This window comes from Electrophorus electricus, chromosome 7 (assembly GCF_013358815.1).
Source record: "Electrophorus electricus isolate fEleEle1 chromosome 7, fEleEle1.pri, whole genome shotgun sequence".
NCBI lineage: Eukaryota > Metazoa > Chordata > Actinopteri > Gymnotiformes > Gymnotidae > Electrophorus > Electrophorus electricus.
In genome coordinates, this window is record NC_049541.1 from 3,166,404 (window position 1) to 3,188,923 (window position 22,520).

A 22,520-nucleotide genomic window follows, 5' to 3' on the forward strand; every position below is an offset into this window, starting at 1 on the left:
GGGACAGGTGGTGTTTAGGGGAGGCTGAGGAGGACAGTGCAGGGGACAGGTGGTGTTTAGATGAGGCTGAGGAGGACAGTGCAGGGGACAGGTGGTGTTTAGATGAGGCTGAGGAGGACAGTGCAGGGGACAGGTGTTTAGGGGAGGCTGAGGAGGAGTGAGTGAAGGAGAGAGAGACTGCAAGAGATTGAAGATGAGGGAGTGAATTGAGAACAGAGAGGTGGTGTTTAGGGGAGGGAGACTTGTCTTGATGGAAGGTTGAGAATGAGAGTGGCCAAGTATTTTAAAATCTGAGCTGATTGAAAAATGCATTGAAGGTAAATTCTGAAGGACAGAAATAATTCTGTCAAGCCAAAGCCGTATTGAGCTAATTTGTAATCAGTAGTTAGCTGAACCATATCCACATCCATGAAATTCAGAAAATATATTTGGGTTCAGCATGCAAAACTACATGTTTATTATGTATTTTTGCATACTGAATCCAAATTTTTTTTTTTTAGAATTTCTCACCCATAGTTTTTTTGTTTGTTTGTTTGGCCCAGTATAGCTGTATGTCATTGTACATTTTAGAAGTATGTCTTTACATATTTTAAGTGTAATAACAGCCTTACAAATAAGTAATATTTAATTAATGTAAAATTTAATTGCCTTATCACTTAAAAGACATGATATTTAAATTCTAAAAACATTAGAGTTCAGTGTTAAAGGTACTATAAGGACCACCTACTGCAAAACAAACAAAAATAAAAGTTCACATTTTGTTTACCTGTGTAGCCTTTCCCATCAGACCTACTCTAGACTGCTCTAAAGAGTGCATTCACTGACAAATGAACAGTTGCAGTTGAAAGTCATATGGGCTCACATCAACTCTGGAGCCTGATAAATTTTGCTTTCTGATTTCTAAATAGAACTTTGGCAACCATTCAATTTCTTCAATTTTTTAGTTTTACGAACATAAACCTTGTTCATCATTTTGCTCCTCCACTAATAATATTCTGGATGGTTGTCTTCCAATGAACCATGTGAGTGTGTATAATGCATTTACAAACTTGGACCAGATTGGTGTTATGGTGTTTATGTGAAGCTCCGTTTTAGGCAGAAACTGTACTGTTTCATGAATGTGTGCAGGAAATTGATAAATGGCCTAAATGACTGCATAAAATGGCTGAACACAGCTATTTCAAACCTGTTCAAAGGTGGATTGGTGTATCATTTGTTTGGGTTCTCTATCCTGTGTTTTCTAGTCCTGTCTCAGCCTGTTACCCAGCCTCTGATCTCATACCTCCATCTGGCACACCTGTCTCTCCCTCTGATATACACTTTAACCCACAAAATGAATGCTCTAGTGTCTGATAAAGGTTTGTGTAATGAAACACACCATAAAAGGAACAGCGTTAGTTTGTAAACTTTGTTTTGTCTAGTTGTGTAGTGTTGTGTAGCTGTGTATTTTTGTGTAGTTGTGAGCCGTGTGTGTGTACTGTGTGTATATTGTGTACTATATGTTTCATTTGCCATATATATGTTCCCTTGTGTTTAGGTCTGTGAACTATCCTTGTCCATCATTTGGTGCCACATCTCAGTACACCAGTATAACTGCTGTTCTTCCTGTATACACAAGTAAAACTGTCGTTCTTCCTGAACTACTTCTGCTCATCTCTAACACTGAGGGCAATCCTGGCCACTGATGAAAAAGCCATTCAAAACCACTGTAAGAACTTGTAGAAGAGATTGAAGCTGAATGGTGTTTGATGAAGGTAAGAAAGATATTAATAAAGTGTTTTGAGAGATGCACTAGAACAGCTAGATGGCAACAATGATATATAATGGTGAGAAATGTTTATATAAAAATACCTCAAAGAAGAAAATTAACAATGCATTGTAGATTAAAGTTTAGATAGATAGATAGATAGATAGATAGATAGATAGATAGATAGATAGATAGATAATGTAGTAAAAAAATGGATTAAGCATTAAAGGGAAATAAATTTCATTTGATTTGCTTGAGAAGAAAGAACCGGCTGATCCCTGGCAACAGCATCTAGTACAAAATCGTACCCACAGTGAACAACGTTCCGTTGGGTTTCTCTACTTTTAAAATGTGTTTATACTGTGCTCAACAACACCAATTTAGTTTATCCAAATATAAATAAATAAATAAACAATTTCTTGCATGACAATTTCATAGAAAGGTCCTGCTGTTATAGTCTCTGAAGGATACTCTTTTTTACATAAAGTATTTGGTGAACCTTATCTAGTTCATACAATAAATGAGGTGGTAATTATCTAATATCCTTTTCTCCATAACCTTTTTGGCCTTTAACCCACTTAAAAATCTGAATAACTGAGTAATTGTCCAGCTGTTTTGTGGTATTTTCATGTGTGTGATGTCCACCACTAGAGAGCACTGTGAGTCAAATTACTATTGGTTTGGGACATTTCCCGTGTTTGTCTGTGTTTGCAGTTGCTGTTTCTAGTCCTGCACTGTATTAAACAGTAGCATACTGTTTGTCTAGTGCATATTATTGTGAGATACTGTGATTTGTAATTTATGTCTTGTTTTGTGCACATACTATGCTTTGCTAAAGTTTTACAGAGTGCTTTTGGCTGCTATCATTTGTTTAATACATGTTACTTTTGATGACACTGAGACAAGTATAAAACATTTTTTCTTATGTTACATATATGCTTAATGAAATTCTACTTAAAACTGAAAAGTTTCATGATTTTGCACAGGATTTCTTTAGATCATACATGCTACATGCACATAATTGCTTTAGTGTTGCAGAGTATTTTGGACAGCATGACCCCAAACAGTTTCACATTACATTAAAGCACAAGTCTGTCTGTCTGTCTGTCTGTCTCTCTCTCTCTCTTTCTCTCTCTCTCTCTCTCTCTCTCTCTCTCTCTCTCTCTCTCTCTCTCTCTCTTTCTCACACACACACACACACACAGACCATTCTCTCCAATAAATCCCTGCAACAAAAACATGTCTAACTCCTCACATAAAAAGGACTGCCTATGCTTTAGGTTTTCTTAGCTTTAGATTTTCTTCAGTGTAAATTCCTTCAGTTGGTGTCTTTAATTAAAACATTTGTACTGGTCACTTCCTTTTGTATACACAAGAATGAATTTTAGGTTCTTGTTTTACTTTTTCATGTTTGTGTGAAGAGTGAGGTCAGGGGAAGATAGACCAGTCTGAGATGGTGGAAGTTTGTAGACTTCTGCTTCTTATTAGTGTGCTATGGCTACTCTGTCACAAGCCACAATTTCCTGTTGAAGGACTGCTTTCACACTGCCTGTATGTAGATACAAATCCCCATACCCACGCCACCCATATTCTCAAAGTCTTCTCCACTTATATACTTCTCTGGTTTGGCTTAACCCTGCTCTGGACCACTGCCAGAATGTATGGATTAGGGATATTGTTCTTCCTTCTACTGAATGTCCAAAGTGCTGGTAAGGTCAACTGAGCTGCTGAGTTTTTCTGCTTATCTGATTAGGTATTAGATTATATCAGTGATAAGCAGTCTTAGTATTTGTCTAATAACTGAAGTCAATGTCGGTGCAATATTTTAGCCAGACATTATATGGTATATGTTTTATATATGTATATGGTCTGCAGTGTTTTTAATGCTAAGAGTGTTTCTTTAAAGTTCTTAGAGTAAATTCTATTGATGTTTTTGCCAAAATATGAACCTTAAAAACATCAGATTTTTGTATTATTAAAGTATTTGTCTCTGTTTCTAATACAAACATCAAAAATATATTAGAAATCCAGTATCCTATATTTTATGAAGTTTGTGAAGTTCATGTACTATGGAATATTTTCAAAAACATGATGATGATGATGATGATGATGATGATGTGTGTGTGTACTCTTTTCCAGCAGCACAAGCTGAAGTGTGTTACATATTGGATGGGATTCTGGTTATTTATGGAATTGTGCTGACTATTCTTTACTGCAGACTGAGGGTGAAACATTTATCACTTAAACACTACCCATGTCAAGCCTCTAGCTCCCGTTGTACTGTTCACATTAATTATGTAGCATTTCCAACTACAGTAAAAATATATTGTTGTTATAAAGTTTAAAAACCCTGTAAAATTACACATTAATTTTGTCAGTTATCACAAAAGCCAAATACAAGGATGAAAATATAATGAATGAAATGAAGGAATGAAAGACATATTATACTGTGCTAGTAATAATATTAACAATAATTTCTCCTGATGTTATGCAGATACGCTCTAGAAACAGTGAGAAAGGTGCAGAGGTAGGTCTTGTAACTTTGTGCTGGTCCATGTGCAACCGCTGGTTTTCTCACTTTGCTCTCACTTATTTCCTGTCTATTAGTGACCCCTACCACTACCACTCACATTAGCACATTTCCATGAAACCTAACCACGCTTCTCGAGTAACTATCCTATGTAAACACATTCCGTGAAAAGTTTAAAACATGAGCCATGCACACAGAAAAGTTTCAATGTGTAGGAGACAGAAACAGGAACTCTGTATTTATGGATGACACCGCACAACACATACTTTAACAGAGTACCACACGCTACTCAGAACATTTGGTCACAGAAATTTAAAAATCCAAACTTGTAATTATATACTCTTTATCTCCCTCCTCCAAAGGCTAAAGACGAAGGCATCTATCAGGTAGAGTGTGTTTTAAATGACCCGTTGGTGCAATTGAATAACAAACATTTTTGTGCAAACGTAACCTCTCTCGATGTCTCTCTCATTCTCTCGCAGGGTTTGAAGCCTCATGCTTCTGATACCTATGAGACGCTCCAAACAATGAAGAAACCAGTGAAGTGAGCAACAGTCCTGTCGCTTCAACATCTCACTATTTCATTCTGTTTTCTGATTTAGAAGAACTCTGCAAAACTTCTCAGTGCAGTTTATCTACATGTACCTCTGTTTTAATATTCAGCTATGTTTCTAATTTTTTTTACTTTTTAAATAACTTTAGTTTTAAATGTACAGAGCATGTAACATTTTTAATTTCATATAATTTTACATTAAACATTTTACATAATCATTAAATTACTTAGGAGACATGTCATAGCACCAAATTATTTCTCTCTCACGCACACACGCACACACACACGCGCGCGCACACACACACACACACACACACACGGGTCAAAACATTGATCGGAAAATAGGATGCTGTGTCACTTCCATTTCTATTGAGCCTCAACAGCACAAGGAACTCAGCGATGAAAAAACTTTAGTGCGCAATTACTCAGAGGGAATCTGATACAATTTGTAATTTTAGCCATTGCTCATAGCTTATCCGTTACGTAGGCCTACATGATATCACAATGTATGACGTTTAAAATGTATTAAAATAAATACTTGTTTAACTAATCATTTGTTGAATTTGTTTCATTTGTATCCTTTATAACTTATCAAGGTGTAAGGTCTTAAAGCCTATGAATTGTATTTACGACGTCTGACCATGAGTTTTGGTATGACATCCAGCGCTTCCGGTGATTTATTGAAAAAGCATTCAGAACTGGTTTGACTGGTCCGTGGAGTTCTCTGCGATTCTCTGGATTCTAGAGTAGCCTAATTCCAGTAGACCCACTGGCCAGGCCAACGCGAAAGCTTACGAAGCTATCGGAATTATCCTGCGATTCCACTTCCATATGTTGTAGGATAGCAAAATTCCAGAAGTGTGCTTTGTTTCGCACGTATTGGAAGTACACTGACTCCACCGTCCGACTCGCAGCGAGACCCCTATAACGCGCTATCGCAGAGGACAAAGGTCGCACCGCTCAGAGGTTCAGGGAATAAGTAGTAGGAAGGCGCACGGACGGTGGGCGGAGCGCAGGTGTGTAACGTTTTACTGCAGGTAAAAGGAGAACAGAGCAAGCTCGCGTTGAAGGCAGCTTATAGCTGTGAAATTCGGTCTACCGATAATCGATGTAAACCCATGTTTAATTAACTTGTCCATGTAATTACTCTGCCTTGTAGGGTTGGGGCTTTTTTTGTTTTTTTTTTTGCAGTGGAATCGTATGAGTCGTATTTTTGACACCCACTGGCAAATGGGAATAGTGTTGGATACGAAGAATCAAGGAGCTCGCCTTCTAGCTTCTGGCTCTAATCTTGTACATTATGGAACATACATACCTATTGCCAAGAGTCTTATCATGAGAGGCAGCGATAGGAAACAGCCTGTACTAATCGGATATATCTGAAACTACTGGGAACGCTAGTAAGTTTTGGATTAGAGGACCCTTGTGGAAGATGGCATGCCTAGCCTTGTTTGGTGTCTTACTGACAAGAGTAATTGGTGAGTTATAATATCTAATGAAAATGTAATCATTAATCACACTTCAGTACATGCCCCCAGTTACCTTTGCAGGTAAATATGAAACACACACACACTGTTTTCATGTTAATGCGTATATAAGATGACAGCTTATACACGCATGAACATGAAAAGTGTGTGTGTATTTTTTCATCTTATATATATATATATATATATATATATATATATATATATATATATATATATATATATATATATATATATATATATTTTAGTGTGTGTGTATGTGTGTATGTATGTATGTGTATGTATATATATATATATATATATATATATATATATATATATATATATATATATATATATATATATATATATATGTATGTATGTATGTATGTATGTATGTGTGTGTATATGTATGTATATATATATATAATTATACACACACACACATTATATAAGTATATATGTATGTACATTTGTGGCTATTTTTATGCATTGGGCTTGCGACAAACAGTAGTTGCGTGACAAGTTTATGCACCTTCTGTGTTTTGTGTTGGTGTGGTTCACTGAAGCGGCATCTGCAGGCAAATATCAATATGAACAAGAAATGCCTGTAGTTTAGTCAACACTCACAGTTGCCTACAGGAGATAGAGGGACCAAAAAAACCCCAAAAAGCTAATTTTCTGTTGTCCTGTAGCACAATACTGAGATACTGGAGTACGTCAGAGCAGTTTAATTAATTTCAATCAGTTCTCAGTTGTGTTTATGGGAATGTCCTTGTCTGAGAGTCATTAGTGTCCTTGTATGTGTGTGGTTGTGTGAGTATTTTCTCTCTGTCTAACACAATCATGATAGACAAAGTTGAACATTAACTGAAAAGTCGGGTTATTCACCTCTAAGCACATCACACACGTTCATCTCGGAGGCACACAACTTTGGTTGTATTAATTCTAAACTACACACACACACTAACCTGTTTCTTCCCCACTTCGTTCTCATGCCAGCACAACAATCTTGCTGACACATTTCTCTTTTCTGTTGTCTTCCGCCAACCCCCTGGGCAAATGCACATGCTCCACATGAACGCGCGAACCCTGACTCCTTTGTGCCCACCAGTGTGTGTGTGTGGCGAGTTCATCCAGCCTCCGCCGTCCCTGGCCCTGCGCTCCTTTGCTGATGAGGACTCTCGGCTGCCGTGCCAATTTAAAGCACAAGATGAGGACAGTGTGGTGCAGGTCACCTGGTACAGAGAGAGGAGAGGTGGTGTCAGGGAGCACATCATCACTAAACACATGACAGAGGGTCTGCAAGGTGCCTTCACACACGTGTGCACACACACACACACACACACACACACACACACACACACACACACACACACACACACACACACAGGACACATGACAGAGGGTCTGCAAGGTGCCTTCACACGCGTGCACACACACACACACACACACACAGGACACATGACAGAGAGACTGCAGGGTGTCTTCATACACATTTATACTCTGGTTCACATTTATACATTTATACCAGTGTGCTCTCACTTGACCTTTTTGCTTGGATTTAATTTGATCTGAACCTGTGTGTGTTTGTGTGCACGTGTAGTGTTTCCTGGCTTTGCGGGGCGCGTGCGTTTTGAGAGCAGTGACCCTATTCAAGACTCAACACTGCTGATCCAGAGCACAAAGGAGTCAGACCAGGCCACATATACCTGCCACATTTCCACGTATCCTTCAGGAAACTTTGAGCGACGCATCCAGCTCATCGTCTGGAGTAAGAGCTCCTTCATGCTTTTCTTCCTTCTGCCCCCAGCTGCACAGGAATGATTAAATAATGTAGAAAAAAAGATGAAAGACGGTAAATCAATACAGAACCAGACCTCTCAGATTGGAACCGTCCTGGGAATATAGCCTTGCTGCTGCTGTTAGAATAAACATGTCTGTAATGACATAACACTTTGCAACCAATCTTTATGAAATATCATCAGACTTGGCAGACATAAGAGGATTTCAGTACACACACTGATAAGATCCTATATCGTAGTGAGTAAGTGAACGTAGTAAGACACTATCACCCAGACATAATGGGTTGGCAATAGTTTCATTTTTACTTACTTTACTGAGCTAAAACACACTTATCCACTTTTTCTTAATCACAACTTGATTAACATGCCTGGTTTTGATGTGCTCATATGTGGCACTTCTCTTCCTTCCCTTCTGGCTTCTGCTGTATTCTCCAGGGCTGCCTATCTCCTCATTGGACCCTGTCATTCTGGAGGAGGGTCAGGCCTTCCGCTTGGCAGCCAGCTGCAGGGCAGTTGGCTTGCCCCTGCCCCGCCTTTCCTGGGACACAGACGTCCCTGGCCAATCGCAGAACAGGACATCAGGGGATGGGGTCGTCACCTCCAACTTTTTCCTACACCCTTTGCGGAGCATGGATGGGCGCAGGCTGGACTGTCTAGTGTGGCACCCTGCTCTGGATCAGCCACGACGACTTCGCAACACGTTGGTGGTGCACTGTGAGTCCACCTTCCTGACAGTCACAGACAACTGGATATATCCGCGCTTTCTGTGAGTCTAACTAGTTAACGTCAAGTCTTGATTGTGGTCCTCAACCTGTGTGTGTGCGTGTATGCGTGCGTGTGTGTGTGTGTGTGTTTAGTTCCACCAGATGCTGTGGTTGCTGGCTATGATCACAGCTGGTTGGTTAATAATAAGGGAGCTGAACTTAGATGTGAAGGTGGAGGGAATCCCCGGCCACTCAACTTCACCTGGACCAGGTACCTTCTGTCTGCCTTTCAGTCTACTTGTCTTTCTGCCTGCTTGTCTGTCTCTCTGTCTGCCTGTCATGTCTCTGCACCACATTCACACTTTTCACAATGTTTGTGTTTCCCCTATATTCTCTCTCCTCATTTGTTGGCATTTCACACCATTTGTCATCCGATTTATTTTGAGTGTGAACAGTATTTTGAGTGTGCGGGCCTAGCCCAAAAATGATCCATGACGCTGCAGAAACCTCAAACTCAGTAGCAGACAGGCACCACCCATCTCTCTCGCTCTCTTTCTCTCTCTCTCTCTCTCTCTCTCTCTCTCTCTCTCTCTCTCTCTCTCTCTCTCTCTCTCTGTCTGTCTCTCTCTTTCTCTATCTCTCTCTGTCACTCTCTTACTCTCCTCCCTCTCTCTTCCTTTCTCTTAGGCTCTTTCACTGTTTTGCTCTCTTTCACTCTCACTCCTACCCACATAATCACACACATGCACACAAAAGGTATTAAACTCAGAGAGTGCTGCTTATTCAAATTTTCTTTTGAGGGCTGAATAAAAGCCATGGTGTAGCGTTGCAACCTGTGTCTGCAGAGCAAGTGGAAGACCATTTCACATTAAGTGTGTGTGAGTGTGTGTGAGTGTGTGGGGCGGGAAGTAGAGAGAGGGTAAGGGAGGGGGAGGAGAATGCATAGACACATCCTAAGCCCTAAATGACCACACTGCGCTTTAAATGTCGGTTTAACGGGCACCAAAAAAAAGACAGGGTTTAGTTTGATTAGAGACTCCAGCCTGAAGGTATCGAGTGTGACGCCGGTGCATACAATTACCCTGACGATGTTTCATCTCCTACCTTAGACAGAGCCCAGGCTGCTGGGTCATGGCAGGTTTCCTGGGCAGCCAACAGGCGAGCTCTGTGTGTGTGCTCTGGTAGCACTCAGTGCTGACTGGCTCTGCTCCAGCTCTTGCAACTCCACACACTGCTGTGGGGATGTGCATTTGCTGTTAAATGGGAGGTGCATGATTTAGAAAACATGTTCATTTCCTAGTGGCTTCTGTTAAAGTTCTGTTACAAAAACCTTCACAAAGCTTAAAAATGTGTGTGTGTGTGTGTGTGTGTGTGTGTGTGTTTTATATCCGTAACATGAGAACTTTTGGCTTTAGGGTAGCCATGGCAACACAGTCCCTTTCCGTGCAGTAGTGGGGTCCTTCTGCCTGTATGTCTGGGGTGTTGCTGGTGTGTGTGCGCACGCATGCATGTGTGTGTGTGCACGCGGTTTCGGAGGTGTGTCCTTAGCACTGCTAAGTGGGGAGGTGTTGAAGATAATCCTACTGTTCTGTGCATTATTCAGATACTTATTACAGGCCTGCAGGAGAGGCCTGGGGTACAAAGAGGGGGGAGGTATTAGAAGGCAAGCCATTCATTACATCATAGATGTGCTCACTCCAGGGGCACAAATAGAAATTGTCCTTCTGTTATGTATCATAGATGAAAAGAAGGAATCATTTTATATGTTCTGAGTAAAGCAGTCAGTGTTCATCTGCATTCAAATCCAACAGTAATATATATTCATTCCTCTGTGTGTGTGTGTGTGTGTGTGTGTGTGTATGTAAAAAAAAATATAAAATTATATATATATATATATATATATATATATATATATATATATATATATATATATATATATATTATGGTTCATTCCAGTTTTATCACATGTCATTATTTACTAAACCAAAAAAACTATTTTCAGCCTCCACAGAACCTGTTCATTTATTCCTTATCAGAACATAAAAGGGTTATAAAATGGAACAGTGAACATTCGGCAGACAAAGCATTTGAATCGTCTTTTCTTCAGGAAGGGTGCAGGTTTGCCTGAGGGTGTGTCCGTGGAAGGAAACAGGCTCATTTTTACCCGCCCCCTGAATAAGACGGACGAAGGAGTGTACCAATGTGAGGCCAGGAACAAAGTAGGAGTGGTGAGAGCAGAGGTCAACGTTGAGATTCCAGGTGAGGCATTTCTGTCTATTGTGAAATGAAAATTTTTTTGCCATATTGCCACATATTTAACGTGATAAATATAATTTTGCTTACACTTTTGGATATACTTTTGCAGTGAGCAGGTTTTTCTATGACAAACAAGTAAAGAAAAGAACACAAACAATTAGTTGATCTTATACGTATTAGAAGGTATGTTAATAATCTCAAGTAATATCATTCACCAAATATACAAACATACAAGTAATTTTCCTGAGTGCAGATGCCACCATACACCACCACATTACTGCACTCTGGACACTTTTTAAGATGAATATTTATTTTGGAATCATTCTTAAATTTTGGAATAATTTCTTGATTAAGACCAAAAAAGAAAAAAAAAAAAAACTACACTTCTCAAAGAAAATTCAAATTCCTCAGTAAAAGCATGAATTCTGTACTCAACAAACAAGTGACGCATGAGATTATATGCTGAAATGATGACAGGCAACTGTACGTCACATAAACGTAAGATGAGCTTCACTAAGCAGGGAGGCTGCTAATGGAAAGGGAACAGCGATTACCTTCAAAAAGGTCCTCCTCAGTTTGTTTTCTTTCTTCCCTTTAAGCGTAAGAGAGTTGGGAGTTGGTTTAAGCCTCATAACTAGACTAATAAATATGTTTCTTTGCAACAATGGCTGGTATATGAATAGCCAAGGTGAGTAAACCAAAAGGAATCTCAAACCTGATATATTATTACAGAAACAATGAGGGCTGCTTTTGTGTCCTTACTGCAAATTAACACAGGATTAAGTTGATTTTCTTCATTTCTTCATTCACTTAACCTGAAAATAAGTTAAATAAATTATTTCATGATATAGTAATGGTTGGGCCTTAACTTCTTAGCCCTTTCTCAGATCAACACTGGATTACTGCAAAACAAATTCAAAACCTTTACTGAACCTTTGGTGGATGGAGAATTCCAAACCATAATTGCTATCAGTTATTAAAATCGTTTGATTACCAAGTTTAAATTCATTTGATATTTCTTTTATATTTGTGTTTGAACACTGCCCCCATGAGGCAAAGAAAGGACATTTTAACCCCCCCCCCCCCCCCCCTGTATTTCTAGTAACATCTGAAGCTTCTCAGAGTCAAGATTCCAACAACATCCTATTAATTATCATAGTTGGAGGAGCTGCTGGGACTTTGGTAGTTGTCATGGTGATTATCATCATTCTGGTGAACCGCTACCATAAACACAAGAACAGGAAGCTTAAGAGGGAGCTCAGTGAGAAAAAGTAAGGATGCAGTCTTTCCCACCTCAGTACCAATACTGCAGTCACTGATTCCTTTTCAAAGCTAATAAAATTTACTACACTTTATTTTTGTATGAATCTCTCTCTCTCTCTCTCACTAATCCTCACTTTTTTTTTCTTCAGAGAAGAAATAAACAATCTTTCAAGACAGAACTCTATGAGGAGACTGAACTCCATCAGTACTGATCCGAGGATACAGGTAGTGTTTTGGTCACTATTTTGTTTAAAATAATTTTACATTTCGTAATGATTCTCAGTTATACATATTGTCAGTTTTTACATAAATAATATTTACTTAAATAATATGGACACTGTTTCAGCTTAGTCTTAGTCTTGGTTCAGGCTAAAAACATTTCTAAAACCCTACTGACAGTATAAGTTACCTCTTAAATGCTTTTAAACTGCTTTTGAAAGCCCAGTCTACACACATTATTTGTCATACACCGTCATGCTCATTTTTACCAGTATTGCAACATTATCACAAAGGCCACGGCAACACTGACGCATGCTGTTGTGAGACTAAATATGTTCAGGCTTTTGTGTGCTGAGAATCTCTGGTGTCTGCAGTAGTAGTCATTTTGCCTGTAGCGCTTTGATATAAATGTTGTGATTCTTAAAAAGAAAAAGGAATCCCCCAGCACCACATATGAACCCAGTCCATTCCTTTGGGGCCACCCAGAAAGCGGCCATTTTTTTGTGCTGTCGTGCTTCTCAGCACACAGAAACCAGGTCATGAAAGGCTCTAAAATGTTGAAAGACTGGCTCAGATGTATTTGTCATTGGTTGTTAAACAAAAAATGTGGTCTGACTGGTTGTCACTCTAATACTAGAAAATGTACTTCTGTATTTGAACACCACTAATGGTATGTAAATTTCATAATACTGAAACCGAATGTTTAAACTTAAAACGCTGATTTGTGATTACTTGTTTGGAACCTTTTTCTTATTCTTCTTCTCTTCTGCCAGACTGAAGACTGTGCACTAATCAGATTGGACAGTGCAATGAAAAACAGCCTTTTAACGCTAGAGGTACTGTGTGTCTGCCATTTACTATATAAATCTAAAAGCTGTCTTCACACATCTTCATTAATAATTGCATTTCATAGATAAGAGTTTCTTTTGTGAGTCCTGATATTTTGGGATATGCTACAGTTTCATGAATCAAGAAAGAGCCATGGGCCAGCAATGTTGTGATGTTTATTGCATGTTGTCTATTATAAGGAGAGCTCAGTGCTGTTCGAGCAGAGAGAAGGGCTGAGGGAAGGCGAGTACGATAGCTTAGGTCGGCCAGCCATCTACCCTTCCTGCCACTCAGAGCGCGGAAGCGGAAGGAGGAGGGAGATGGAGGCAGAGAAGACCGAACGCATGCGCAGGGTGGAGTCCTTCTTGAAGAACAGCACTTTGTCTATGGTGAAGGTTTGCGTTCATGCCTGTGTGTAGGTGTACAGCAATAACATATGAAGATGCGCAATGCACCAGAGATAGTGACCAACACGGCACGGGCAGACACGGGTCCATTTACTTTCTGGAACCAGGAAAAAAGTGTTGTAAAGGTGTAACTCCTGTCTTTTCCATTTATTTATGCTCATCCAGGATCTGGATCTTCACAGGGACCAGAGCCCCCCACCCTTGTCTGTGAGCTCAGGGCCTCTAAGACAAGCAGGGATGGAGAAAGTGGGATGGGGACAGAGAGAGGGAGTGACAGAGGGAGAAGAGGGCAACTGCACCCCTGAACCCTACGAGATCTCCGAGGCACTTGCCAACCACTTCCACTGTAGCAATGGCGTTCTCCGACCAAAGCCTCACCCAAATGCAATAATACTGCACCCACATGGCCAGATCATATAGGGACCATCTGCATGTCCTCTGACTGAAGCCCCACCCTAACTCTGGAATTCAGAACCCATGTGGCCAGATCTTCTAAGATCCCACCAGATCATCTAATGCTCCCCTTGTCCTGACCGAAGCCTCACACTAGCACAGTAACTATAATACTATATACAGCACCCACGTGGCCAGATCATCTAAGACCAGTCGGTCACCCCATTCTGGGTGGAATCTCATTCTTGTGCTGCTTTCTCCTGCTGCTGTGAACCTGTGAACTCGCCAAAAATGAACAAATTCTGTGGTACAGCAGAACAAATCTTTTCCTGCAAACCTTTGCTCACTTGGTGCTTCTTCCAGGAACTCAATACATGCCATTGTTTCTGTGCTCCCTTGAGTAAACAGTGGTGAATACCAGAAGCAGCTTACCACACATCCCCACAAGTGAAACTTTAATAAACCTCCAGTTCTTCCTGCGCCCAGATGCCTCTCCCTGCATCTTCTAGAAATATACATGGCTTAAAACCAATTTTAAAACTCATCAATCCACTGCACCTGGACTTGAAGAGACCATAAGCCAGATATTTTACATATTGGTGGAGTGCTGTCCAAATAGACAGGTGACAGAAAACATTACATATAAGATGGTAAAAGTAGTACCAGTTTTAAATTAGTAATATGTAATATTAAGTATCAACTAACCATATATTTAAATTGCTGACTCATACATTCTCTGGCTTATGCCATAGCGCATTGGTTTATTTATCAAAACATGATCAAGACCGGAAATCAGGGTAATAGCACAAATGTTAATAATCAGCCAATCAGTTTTCTTTCATGTCCTATGACGTAAGGAGCTGCGCCAGTCTTCTACACCTACACCCACTGCAGGTCCTCTGTTGTCTGCAGGTGACCGTAGAACAGACGTGTTCGGACAGCCTTGCCTCCAATGACAGTGCACTAAACCGAGCGGTGACGCTAAAGCAAATGTTACCGGGCCGGTGTCATGCATAGACAGCTGAGTTTGCTGGAGTTTGTTTAGGTGCTGGCAGAATAGCCAAGAACCTTCAGAACGTCTATAACTTTTACTGTCTGGGTAGTGTGCAGCTCTAACACTTGCACTGATGCTGTTTTGAAAGCTGTGGGGCCTTGAAGCTCTCCTGGCTTCAGCAACTTGCGGTTTCTGAGCTTTTCTGCATTAATTACCTCAGTGTATTATGATTAATAGGACTTTTTCAGCACTGTATTAATCTGTGCATGCACAGATGTTAATTTGATCAAAAACATTAAGGCAAAACCTCTATTATTGTAACATTTATGGAAACAATCAGTTTTATCTTCAGAATTAAGGTTGAAACTGGTACAAGCATAACCTTTTAACAGACCAGAATCTTTTGTTTTTCTGTGGCACGTAATCAGATTTTAATGTTTTGTACCTAGAAGTCAGAGATCCGTGATGCAACTGACCTGAAAGCAGCTGTGTCACCAAATAAACCCAAGACTGCATGGCATAGGACACCTAGAGTAACAATATTCAGCAAAAAATATCTTAAACTGTCACTTTAATCTGGTTATTCTCAGACATCAGATTATTTTGTGCATGTAAACATGCTGTATGTAACTGCCTAAATCTACTAGGCTCTTTACAGTCAAAGGAAACATATAGGATTTAATGAAATTGTCCTGATTAATTTAGCAACCAGTTGTTCTTTTTTTTATCCTATGAGTATTTAATGATGAAAGAAATTTCACATGCGCAGTGTTTTCTGAGTTTGAGTATGTAAATGAAAAGGTGAAAAGAAAAATGTTCCTTTTTTATAACAGATGTTTTGATGCATTCCTGTATTTTGATATACATTTTGTAATCGCAGTGGTACAAATGTTACAAAACTTTGTTTATTGTAAAAATAAACACATCTAAAATTAGGAAAACCAAAATAACATGGTGTTGGGTTTACCTACTAGGGAATAAAAATTGCACATAAATAGTTTCATTCTCTGTTTTTTTCCCCCACTTTCAAAACTCTTTAATTGGAGTCCTATGGGTTCTTTGGTGTGTGCGTAGGTTACTTTGCTGGGAGAACCGTTTTCCACATATGTTACAGCTGAATGGCTTCTCACCCGTGTGAATCCTCTGGTGCATTTGAAGGTGGCTGAATCGGTCAAAGCTTTTCCCACAGAACGAACAGATGAACCACTTCTCTTTCACAGGTTTCCTCCGCTGTGGCAACGTAGTTCTGCCTAAATCGGCATTGTCCACCGTAAACACCCCTCTACTGCGGTTATGATTGATAACATTGTATGAGGGCTCCAGGCGGTCATGAGTCCTGGTGTGGTTCTGAGGTGATGCAGGAAGGTGTGTCCGCTGCTGGGGCACCACATCTGGCCTCTGCTGGGCAAACAGTGGCAGCTGAACCTCCTGCAGGGGGCTAAAGTCCGCTGATGCGCCTTCGTTCCAGGGGGGCTGCAACCTGCTCTGCTGTCTTACTGGTTCCAAGCTGAGCCTGTTGTTCCTTGAACAAACAGGACCGGATGAGCTGGTGCTAACACCTGGCACAGTGGAAAGAAAAGGAGACCCGTCTGTGTCCGCACATGGAGGCACTTCTTCGGTTAGAAAAGGGTAGTTAGGGTCTTGTGCATCTTCGGCACTGACCGCACCAGTCACAACGGCAACAGAGGTCCACGGCTGTGTGTCCGTGTCCTCGATTATGACACACTCTGAAACTGACTCTGCACTGCTGTCGTCTAGAATATCTGAGTTTATCTCCTGTTCCACCTTCATTTGGAGTTCCAATCCACCAAAGTCCTCAGTGCAAAACGCTGGCTTGTTAAGGTCCCCTGTAGGAGGCTGAGGTGTGGTGTGTGTCTCCGTGCAGCTTAATACTGTGTCTTTGTTTTTAGTAACACTGGCTTGCGACTGTATTTCTTCAGAGGATACACATTGAATATTCCTTGCTTCGTCTCCTGTCCTCTTATTACATATATTAGTGTCTGGTGGATTTTTTAAAATTAGCTGCTGATTGGTCATCTCGATGCATTGGTCTCCTGAGTTTGAGGGGGAAATAAAATTTTATTAATTTTCGCATGCTTTCTTCAAGATGATCAAATGCTACAGTTCACAGATAAACGTATAAAAACATTGTCTGGTCATTAGACATGCATACTGTTCTGGACTTAATAAGAAAACCTCAATGAGTATTCACATTTAAGTTGCTCATATATTAACAAAAATAACCAGTTGCTGAACAGATTTTGCTTACCTTCCCTCTTTCCAGAACTTGGAAACAGATTTGAGGTTACTGGTCGCTGTGACTCTTTCATACACCGTAATTCATTTTCTACCGTTTCAAGTTTTTTCTTCAGTGTCTGTATTTCTGAATCTTTGCGACACACCTCCAAACGTAGGACAACTAAGCCATCGTCATAGAGTTTGCCTATCTCTGCAATAGCAGATTTGGCCACCGTAGCCATAACAGAAGCTAGTCTATTGTGAAAAGAACCGCTGCTGCATGATACAGTGTCCTCCGAGAGCATCGTCGGTTTCGATAATTCAGTTCAAACGTTTAGTTAGACCTTTCCTACGATATGTCAAGGACAAAGTAATATTCCTGCATCTGAATTGAACCAAAAATAATTGCCCTGAAGTAGCCAGCTAGCTTCTTCGGATAGCTACTGGAGAGGAACGGCTAGTTCCGGTTTAACGGTCCCCTACCGTAAACCGTGTACATAATAAAACGTTCATTCGCGTTTTCTCCGAAGAGTCCGAATCGGTTTTCAGTGTTTAGCGACAGCTAGCACTTAAATACATTTCACGGACATGAACCCATTAACCACTAGCACTGCTGTCGCGTAGATATTATTTGGCGAAACAGACCATTCTCAGCACAGGTTACAAGTTTACCAGCCACAGTGGTGATGCTGCCGGGGTCAGAGAGAGTAGTCCGCCTCCCAGAGGTAGCCATCGGTTGTGTGGTTAGAAACATATCACTAAAAAGAGTTGGAGGTTAGCTAACTCTGTGGATAATAAATAAAATGAAAACAATCTCAGCTAACACTTTAGTTTCCATTCCCCAAAACGTGTAATATAAATTCACAATTTTTAATGCTAAAATGAACCTCCTAACCTCATGCTGCGTTACATCTTTTTTTTTTACACCAAAAGAATGACGTAACGAATGAAAGAATGAACACATGAATGACAAATTAATTACATAACGAATGAGACTGAACAAATGAATTTTACACTACAGAGCTTTCAATTTTAGTTTGTAAAAGCCATACCTGTTATGTTATAAAATTATATTTTATACCTTGAAACACAAAATTCACAAAAAAATATACTCTACCCTAGTTTCAAAATGCATTGCAACATATATTAAAACACACGTGAAGCCGTGATGCGACATGGATATTGTCCTGCATCAAATTATGTGATATCAATCCATGTTATTTCAATATTACTGAGATATAACTTCCATTAAATGATTATTTTCACCCATTTTTCCCCACTGCAGTTATGGCCTTCATATATGCATGTCAAAAACTTGTGGCCAATGTCATTGGAAAAATAGATGGTTTCACAGTTAATGGTTTAGAAACACTAACCAAAAACCAATATTACAAGTTTACCTTGTGATATGAAAATTATACTTTTATAAAAGAACAGAATAAAACTGTTAACTTGTTTAGTGACTAAGAGACAAAAATATACATAGGCAAATTTTAGATACATCTTTGTTTTTATTATTCTAAATCAAAGAATTTTAATCCAAGGAAAAACTAGAGGAAAGCTACAGTCTAAATCTAAAATAAAACAAATTTTATAAATTATAATAAATTATTTTACACACTAAGCACAAAACTGTTAAAAGTATGCAGACAGGCATGACTCCTCAGTATTAGAAGACATTAAAGAGAAATAAAACATACATCAAAAACCTTTCAGAATTTACACATTCTGGACCCTTTACACTCCCATGATCATTTCATAACTATTTTGCATTTGCAAAATGCAAAGACATATGCTACAAGTTATAGACATAATTTGCAAATGGGTGTTGTCACTATAGAAAACCCCTGGTCGGAGTTACTGATAGGCCACCGTGCGAGTCTCTGACTGACTGGTACACAGGCATCCCCTGCAGAATGCCATCCCTCTCTGGTGTATGCGTTTTCTGGTGGGATTTCAGGCTGGAACGCTGGGTGAAGCACTTCCCACAGAGGGAACACTGGTAGGGTTTCTCACCACTGTGCACCACGGCGTGCCGGATAAGATTCCCCTGCTTAGTGAAGCTGCGTCCGCACTGGGCGCAGGTATACGGTCTCTCACCTGTGTGGCTACGCAGGTGTTCCTTCAGCTGACCGAAACGCACAAAGCGCCTCTCGCAGAATGAGCAGCTGAACCGTCGCTCGCCAGCAGCGCTCACACGCCAGTGTGCGCGCAGCCGGCGGACAGTGCCGAGCCCACCGCGACTGTAGCTCAGACATTGGCCGGAGCCTGTCTGGGAGGACGTCTCCGCTCCAGCTGTGACGTCGCCAGGCCTGCCCGGAGTCCTGTGGTGCGGCTGCAGGGTGCTCGGCTGCGTAGCCCCTGGGGGCAAACCTTCGTGCCTCAGCCTACGAACCGTGTGGTCCGGTGGCGCTCTCCTCTCCCTGCACCAGGGTGCCTGTGACTGCTCATGTACCCCATACAGCTCGATCGGGGTATTCTCTGAAGGAAGTGCGGCACTTCCGGACTGTTCCACAGCCGAATCCACGCGCTGGTGAAACACTGACAAATCACGTGAGAGTTGAGCAGAGGAGAAGGACTTGTCAGTCTGCTCAGCTTCACCGGATATCGGCTCTTCAGAGACAGGATGCCACAGTTGGGCGTCTCGCTCCTCTAGAGTGAACTCCAGGTGATCCATCTCTCCATCTCTCTGTTCCACCCCACCTGGTACGACTCCCTGCCTTTCCCCGTCTTCCTCTTCCTCCTTCTCAGCTTTCACCTGCAGTCTGAACCTACTCGGACCCTCCTCATCACCCTTAACGAGTTCCACTGAAGACTGGATGCGTGTGAAGTGTGTGCTTGGTGGGTCCAGGCCTTCAGGAAGCTGATTCTGAGCTTCAGGTGTCTCCTGAGCTGGATCACATGGCACACTGTCCCCATGCTCAAAAGGAAACGGTCCCGTTTCTGAAAGAGGAAACCATACCATTACGCTACTATGACCTGTATTTCATAGGATTTTTCTTAATATGATTTGTCTCTCTCACTTATTAACTCACTGACACCACAAAGATTAGCCACTGGCATTGAAATAGGGCCAGTATGTGATGGCGCTCATCAAAAACGCTGTGTCCTTGTTATAGAACTAAATGCATTTGTTAAACATCCCTCTGAATTTATACAGGGCCACTTTTTTTTCCCTGTATCTTCTTTATCGTACCTTCTCCAATACTCCATGACTCATTTTCAGTTCCCTCCTCTTTGATGATTGGGGCCTCAGATCCGTCCTCAAGAATTTGGATAGTCTACAGTGAATCACAAAGACAAAGTTTACGGTTCTCCTGCATGACATGTAACGCACTGCAGTGCATTAAAGGCACACTGGTGATGGCCCTGATGTAAAAATCGTAAAAGACTGACTTGTGAGATTTTGACCATAATCATTTAGGTTGGGGGATCTTGATTCAGCAAATAACAAACCACATACATATACACACACATATACATTATTTATATATATATATATACACATTATTTATATATATATATATATATATATATATATATATATATATATATATATATATATAAATATAAAACCTAGTGTGACATTTTTCATACATGTTGTATAGACGGTTCAGTATCTGTCTCTTGTAGAGTAACAGTCTGTTCAGCTCTGCGCACATCTGCACCAGTTCCTCTGGAACACACACTCTGGAAAGGCATAGATAGCTTCTCAGAAGTCCCACAAATGAACACTGGAAGGGAAAATATTTATAAACATATTTCCACAGACTTAATTAACGTAAATTTAAGTGATCAGGATAGGTTACTATACAATGTTAATGGTCTCGTCAAGTCGTACAATGCAGTCTACCAGTAACGATTAGACGAATTAATGCATATGGAATTTATATTCTGATTTACACAGTGAATATGCATTAAAGAGATATATGTAGTATTTTACAAACAATAAAAGCAAGAAAATCTGCTTTATAAACGAGGAAAAAAATCAACACACAATAGGCAACACAATAATTCATACGGTCACAATACCTTTCTTTCTCCCTCTTCCGCGCGCCTTTCTCAATTCATTCTCTATCACTTGACATTTCCTTTTCAAGGTGTCAATATCTTTTTGGCTTCGGGACAACTCAAGACGAAGCACTGCACAGCTGTCGTCCACACGTCTGTTAATTTCTGCAACGGCTGCTTTAGCCAGTATCTCCATGATGGACACCAACTGCTCTTGGAAAGTGTATTGTGCCATTTTATAAAGCTCTTTGCCTCACCACCTTTTCGCTTTGTTGACCACGTGAGATATCTCTCACGGAGCGCTAAACCTCTCTTGGCAGCTAGATTTTGATATATTCCCTTTACAAAAACTCTTCCACAGATGGAAACAGGCTGTTAGCATAGTAGATACAACGGATGTTCACATCGTCAGCTCAACAAATATTCGCATATTTTTTTCTTCCGGTACTGGCGCATGTCACTACCGTAAATATTAGATTTTTCCGCAATATAATTAGCGCATGCAGATACTACTTCGAGCATTTTAACGGCCTTGTCCTGATTTACAAGATATTGTACCAATTAGCAATTAGCATAATAATGTATATGAATGCATATGTCATTATGAACGCCATCGCAGTTAAGGTTGTATGCTGCAAGTTTGTGTTAGTACTATATTAGTTAGTAACCTAAATTTTGAGCAGACTATTAGGATACACATTCATCAATAGGCCGCTGGTAAAACTAACAGATTTGTGGATAATCTGTCGTTTTAAAATTACTTTATGTGCTCTTACTGCTGAATGGTGGCAATATTTAGTGGTAATGTGGCAATTTATTCTTTATTCTGTAAAGGACAGGTGTAGACACAAAAACATACACCAAGACAATTTTTACTTGTGAATTCATCAAAAAGCTATGTCTTGTTTAAGACACACACAGAGAGAGAGAGAGAGAGAGAGAGAGAAAGAAAGAAAGAAAGAAAGAAAGAAAGAGAAAGAGAGTGAGTGAGTGAAAGCTTGTAACTACTGTTTTTATGCAACCTAGTAAATTCATGTGGTATATAACATATAAACCTCAGGTTGCATTTAGATAGACAGCTATATAGCTAGACAGAGGCCCTAACAGAA

General features: G+C 40.3%; 4 protein-coding genes across 8 annotated transcripts; 2 read left to right on the plus strand and 2 right to left on the minus strand.

Annotated features, from left to right (window-relative positions):
- Positions 1-3,285: 3,285 nt before the first annotated feature.
- fcer1gl (Fc receptor, IgE, high affinity I, gamma polypeptide like) lies at positions 3,286-4,843 on the plus strand. 2 transcript variants are annotated; one of them, XM_027021755.2, is made up of 5 exons: positions 3,286-3,456; positions 3,887-3,972; positions 4,242-4,274; positions 4,640-4,663; positions 4,760-4,843. In XM_027021755.2, exons 1-5 carry the CDS (start codon positions 3,405-3,407, stop codon positions 4,823-4,825), a joined length of 261 nt encoding a protein of 86 aa, XP_026877556.2. In that variant the 5' UTR covers positions 3,286-3,404; the 3' UTR covers positions 4,826-4,843. The 2 variants fall into 2 exon arrangements, with proteins under 2 accessions (XP_026877556.2, XP_026877558.2); XM_027021757.2 differs by having other exon boundaries at positions 3,890-3,972.
- A 1,066-nt stretch (positions 4,844-5,909) lies between these two features.
- nectin4b (nectin cell adhesion molecule 4b) lies at positions 5,910-14,206 on the plus strand. Of its 4 annotated transcripts, none has more exons than XM_035528492.1 (11): positions 5,910-6,308; positions 7,408-7,602; positions 7,900-8,067; positions 8,534-8,812; positions 8,956-9,073; positions 10,910-11,061; positions 12,161-12,329; positions 12,471-12,546; positions 13,314-13,376; positions 13,569-13,763; positions 13,941-14,206. In XM_035528492.1, exons 1-11 carry the CDS (start codon positions 6,263-6,265, stop codon positions 14,193-14,195), a joined length of 1,716 nt encoding a protein of 571 aa, XP_035384385.1. In that variant the 5' UTR covers positions 5,910-6,262; the 3' UTR covers positions 14,196-14,206. The 4 variants fall into 4 exon arrangements, with proteins under 4 accessions (XP_035384385.1, XP_035384386.1, XP_035384387.1 ...); XM_035528493.1 differs by having other exon boundaries at positions 13,569-13,757; XM_035528494.1 differs by having other exon boundaries at positions 13,569-13,721.
- Positions 14,207-16,171: 1,965 nt separating this feature from the next.
- Positions 16,172-18,039, minus strand: LOC113584684 (C2H2 finger domain transcription factor mtfA). Its single transcript, XM_027021754.2, has 2 exons — positions 17,432-18,039; positions 16,172-17,216 (listed from the first exon to the last, which is right to left on the minus strand). Exons 1-2 carry the CDS (start codon positions 17,703-17,705, stop codon positions 16,189-16,191), a joined length of 1,302 nt encoding a protein of 433 aa, XP_026877555.2. The 5' UTR covers positions 17,706-18,039; the 3' UTR covers positions 16,172-16,188.
- An 852-nt stretch (positions 18,040-18,891) lies between these two features.
- si:ch211-155e24.3 (uncharacterized protein LOC100150696 homolog) lies at positions 18,892-21,828 on the minus strand. The gene is made up of 4 exons (XM_027021753.2): positions 21,433-21,828; positions 20,998-21,134; positions 20,597-20,681; positions 18,892-20,343 (listed from the first exon to the last, which is right to left on the minus strand). The coding sequence occupies exons 1-4, from the start codon at positions 21,644-21,646 to the stop codon at positions 19,235-19,237; spliced, it is 1,545 nt and encodes a 514-aa protein (XP_026877554.1). The 5' UTR covers positions 21,647-21,828; the 3' UTR covers positions 18,892-19,234.
- Between the last annotated feature and the right edge of the window lie 692 nt (positions 21,829-22,520).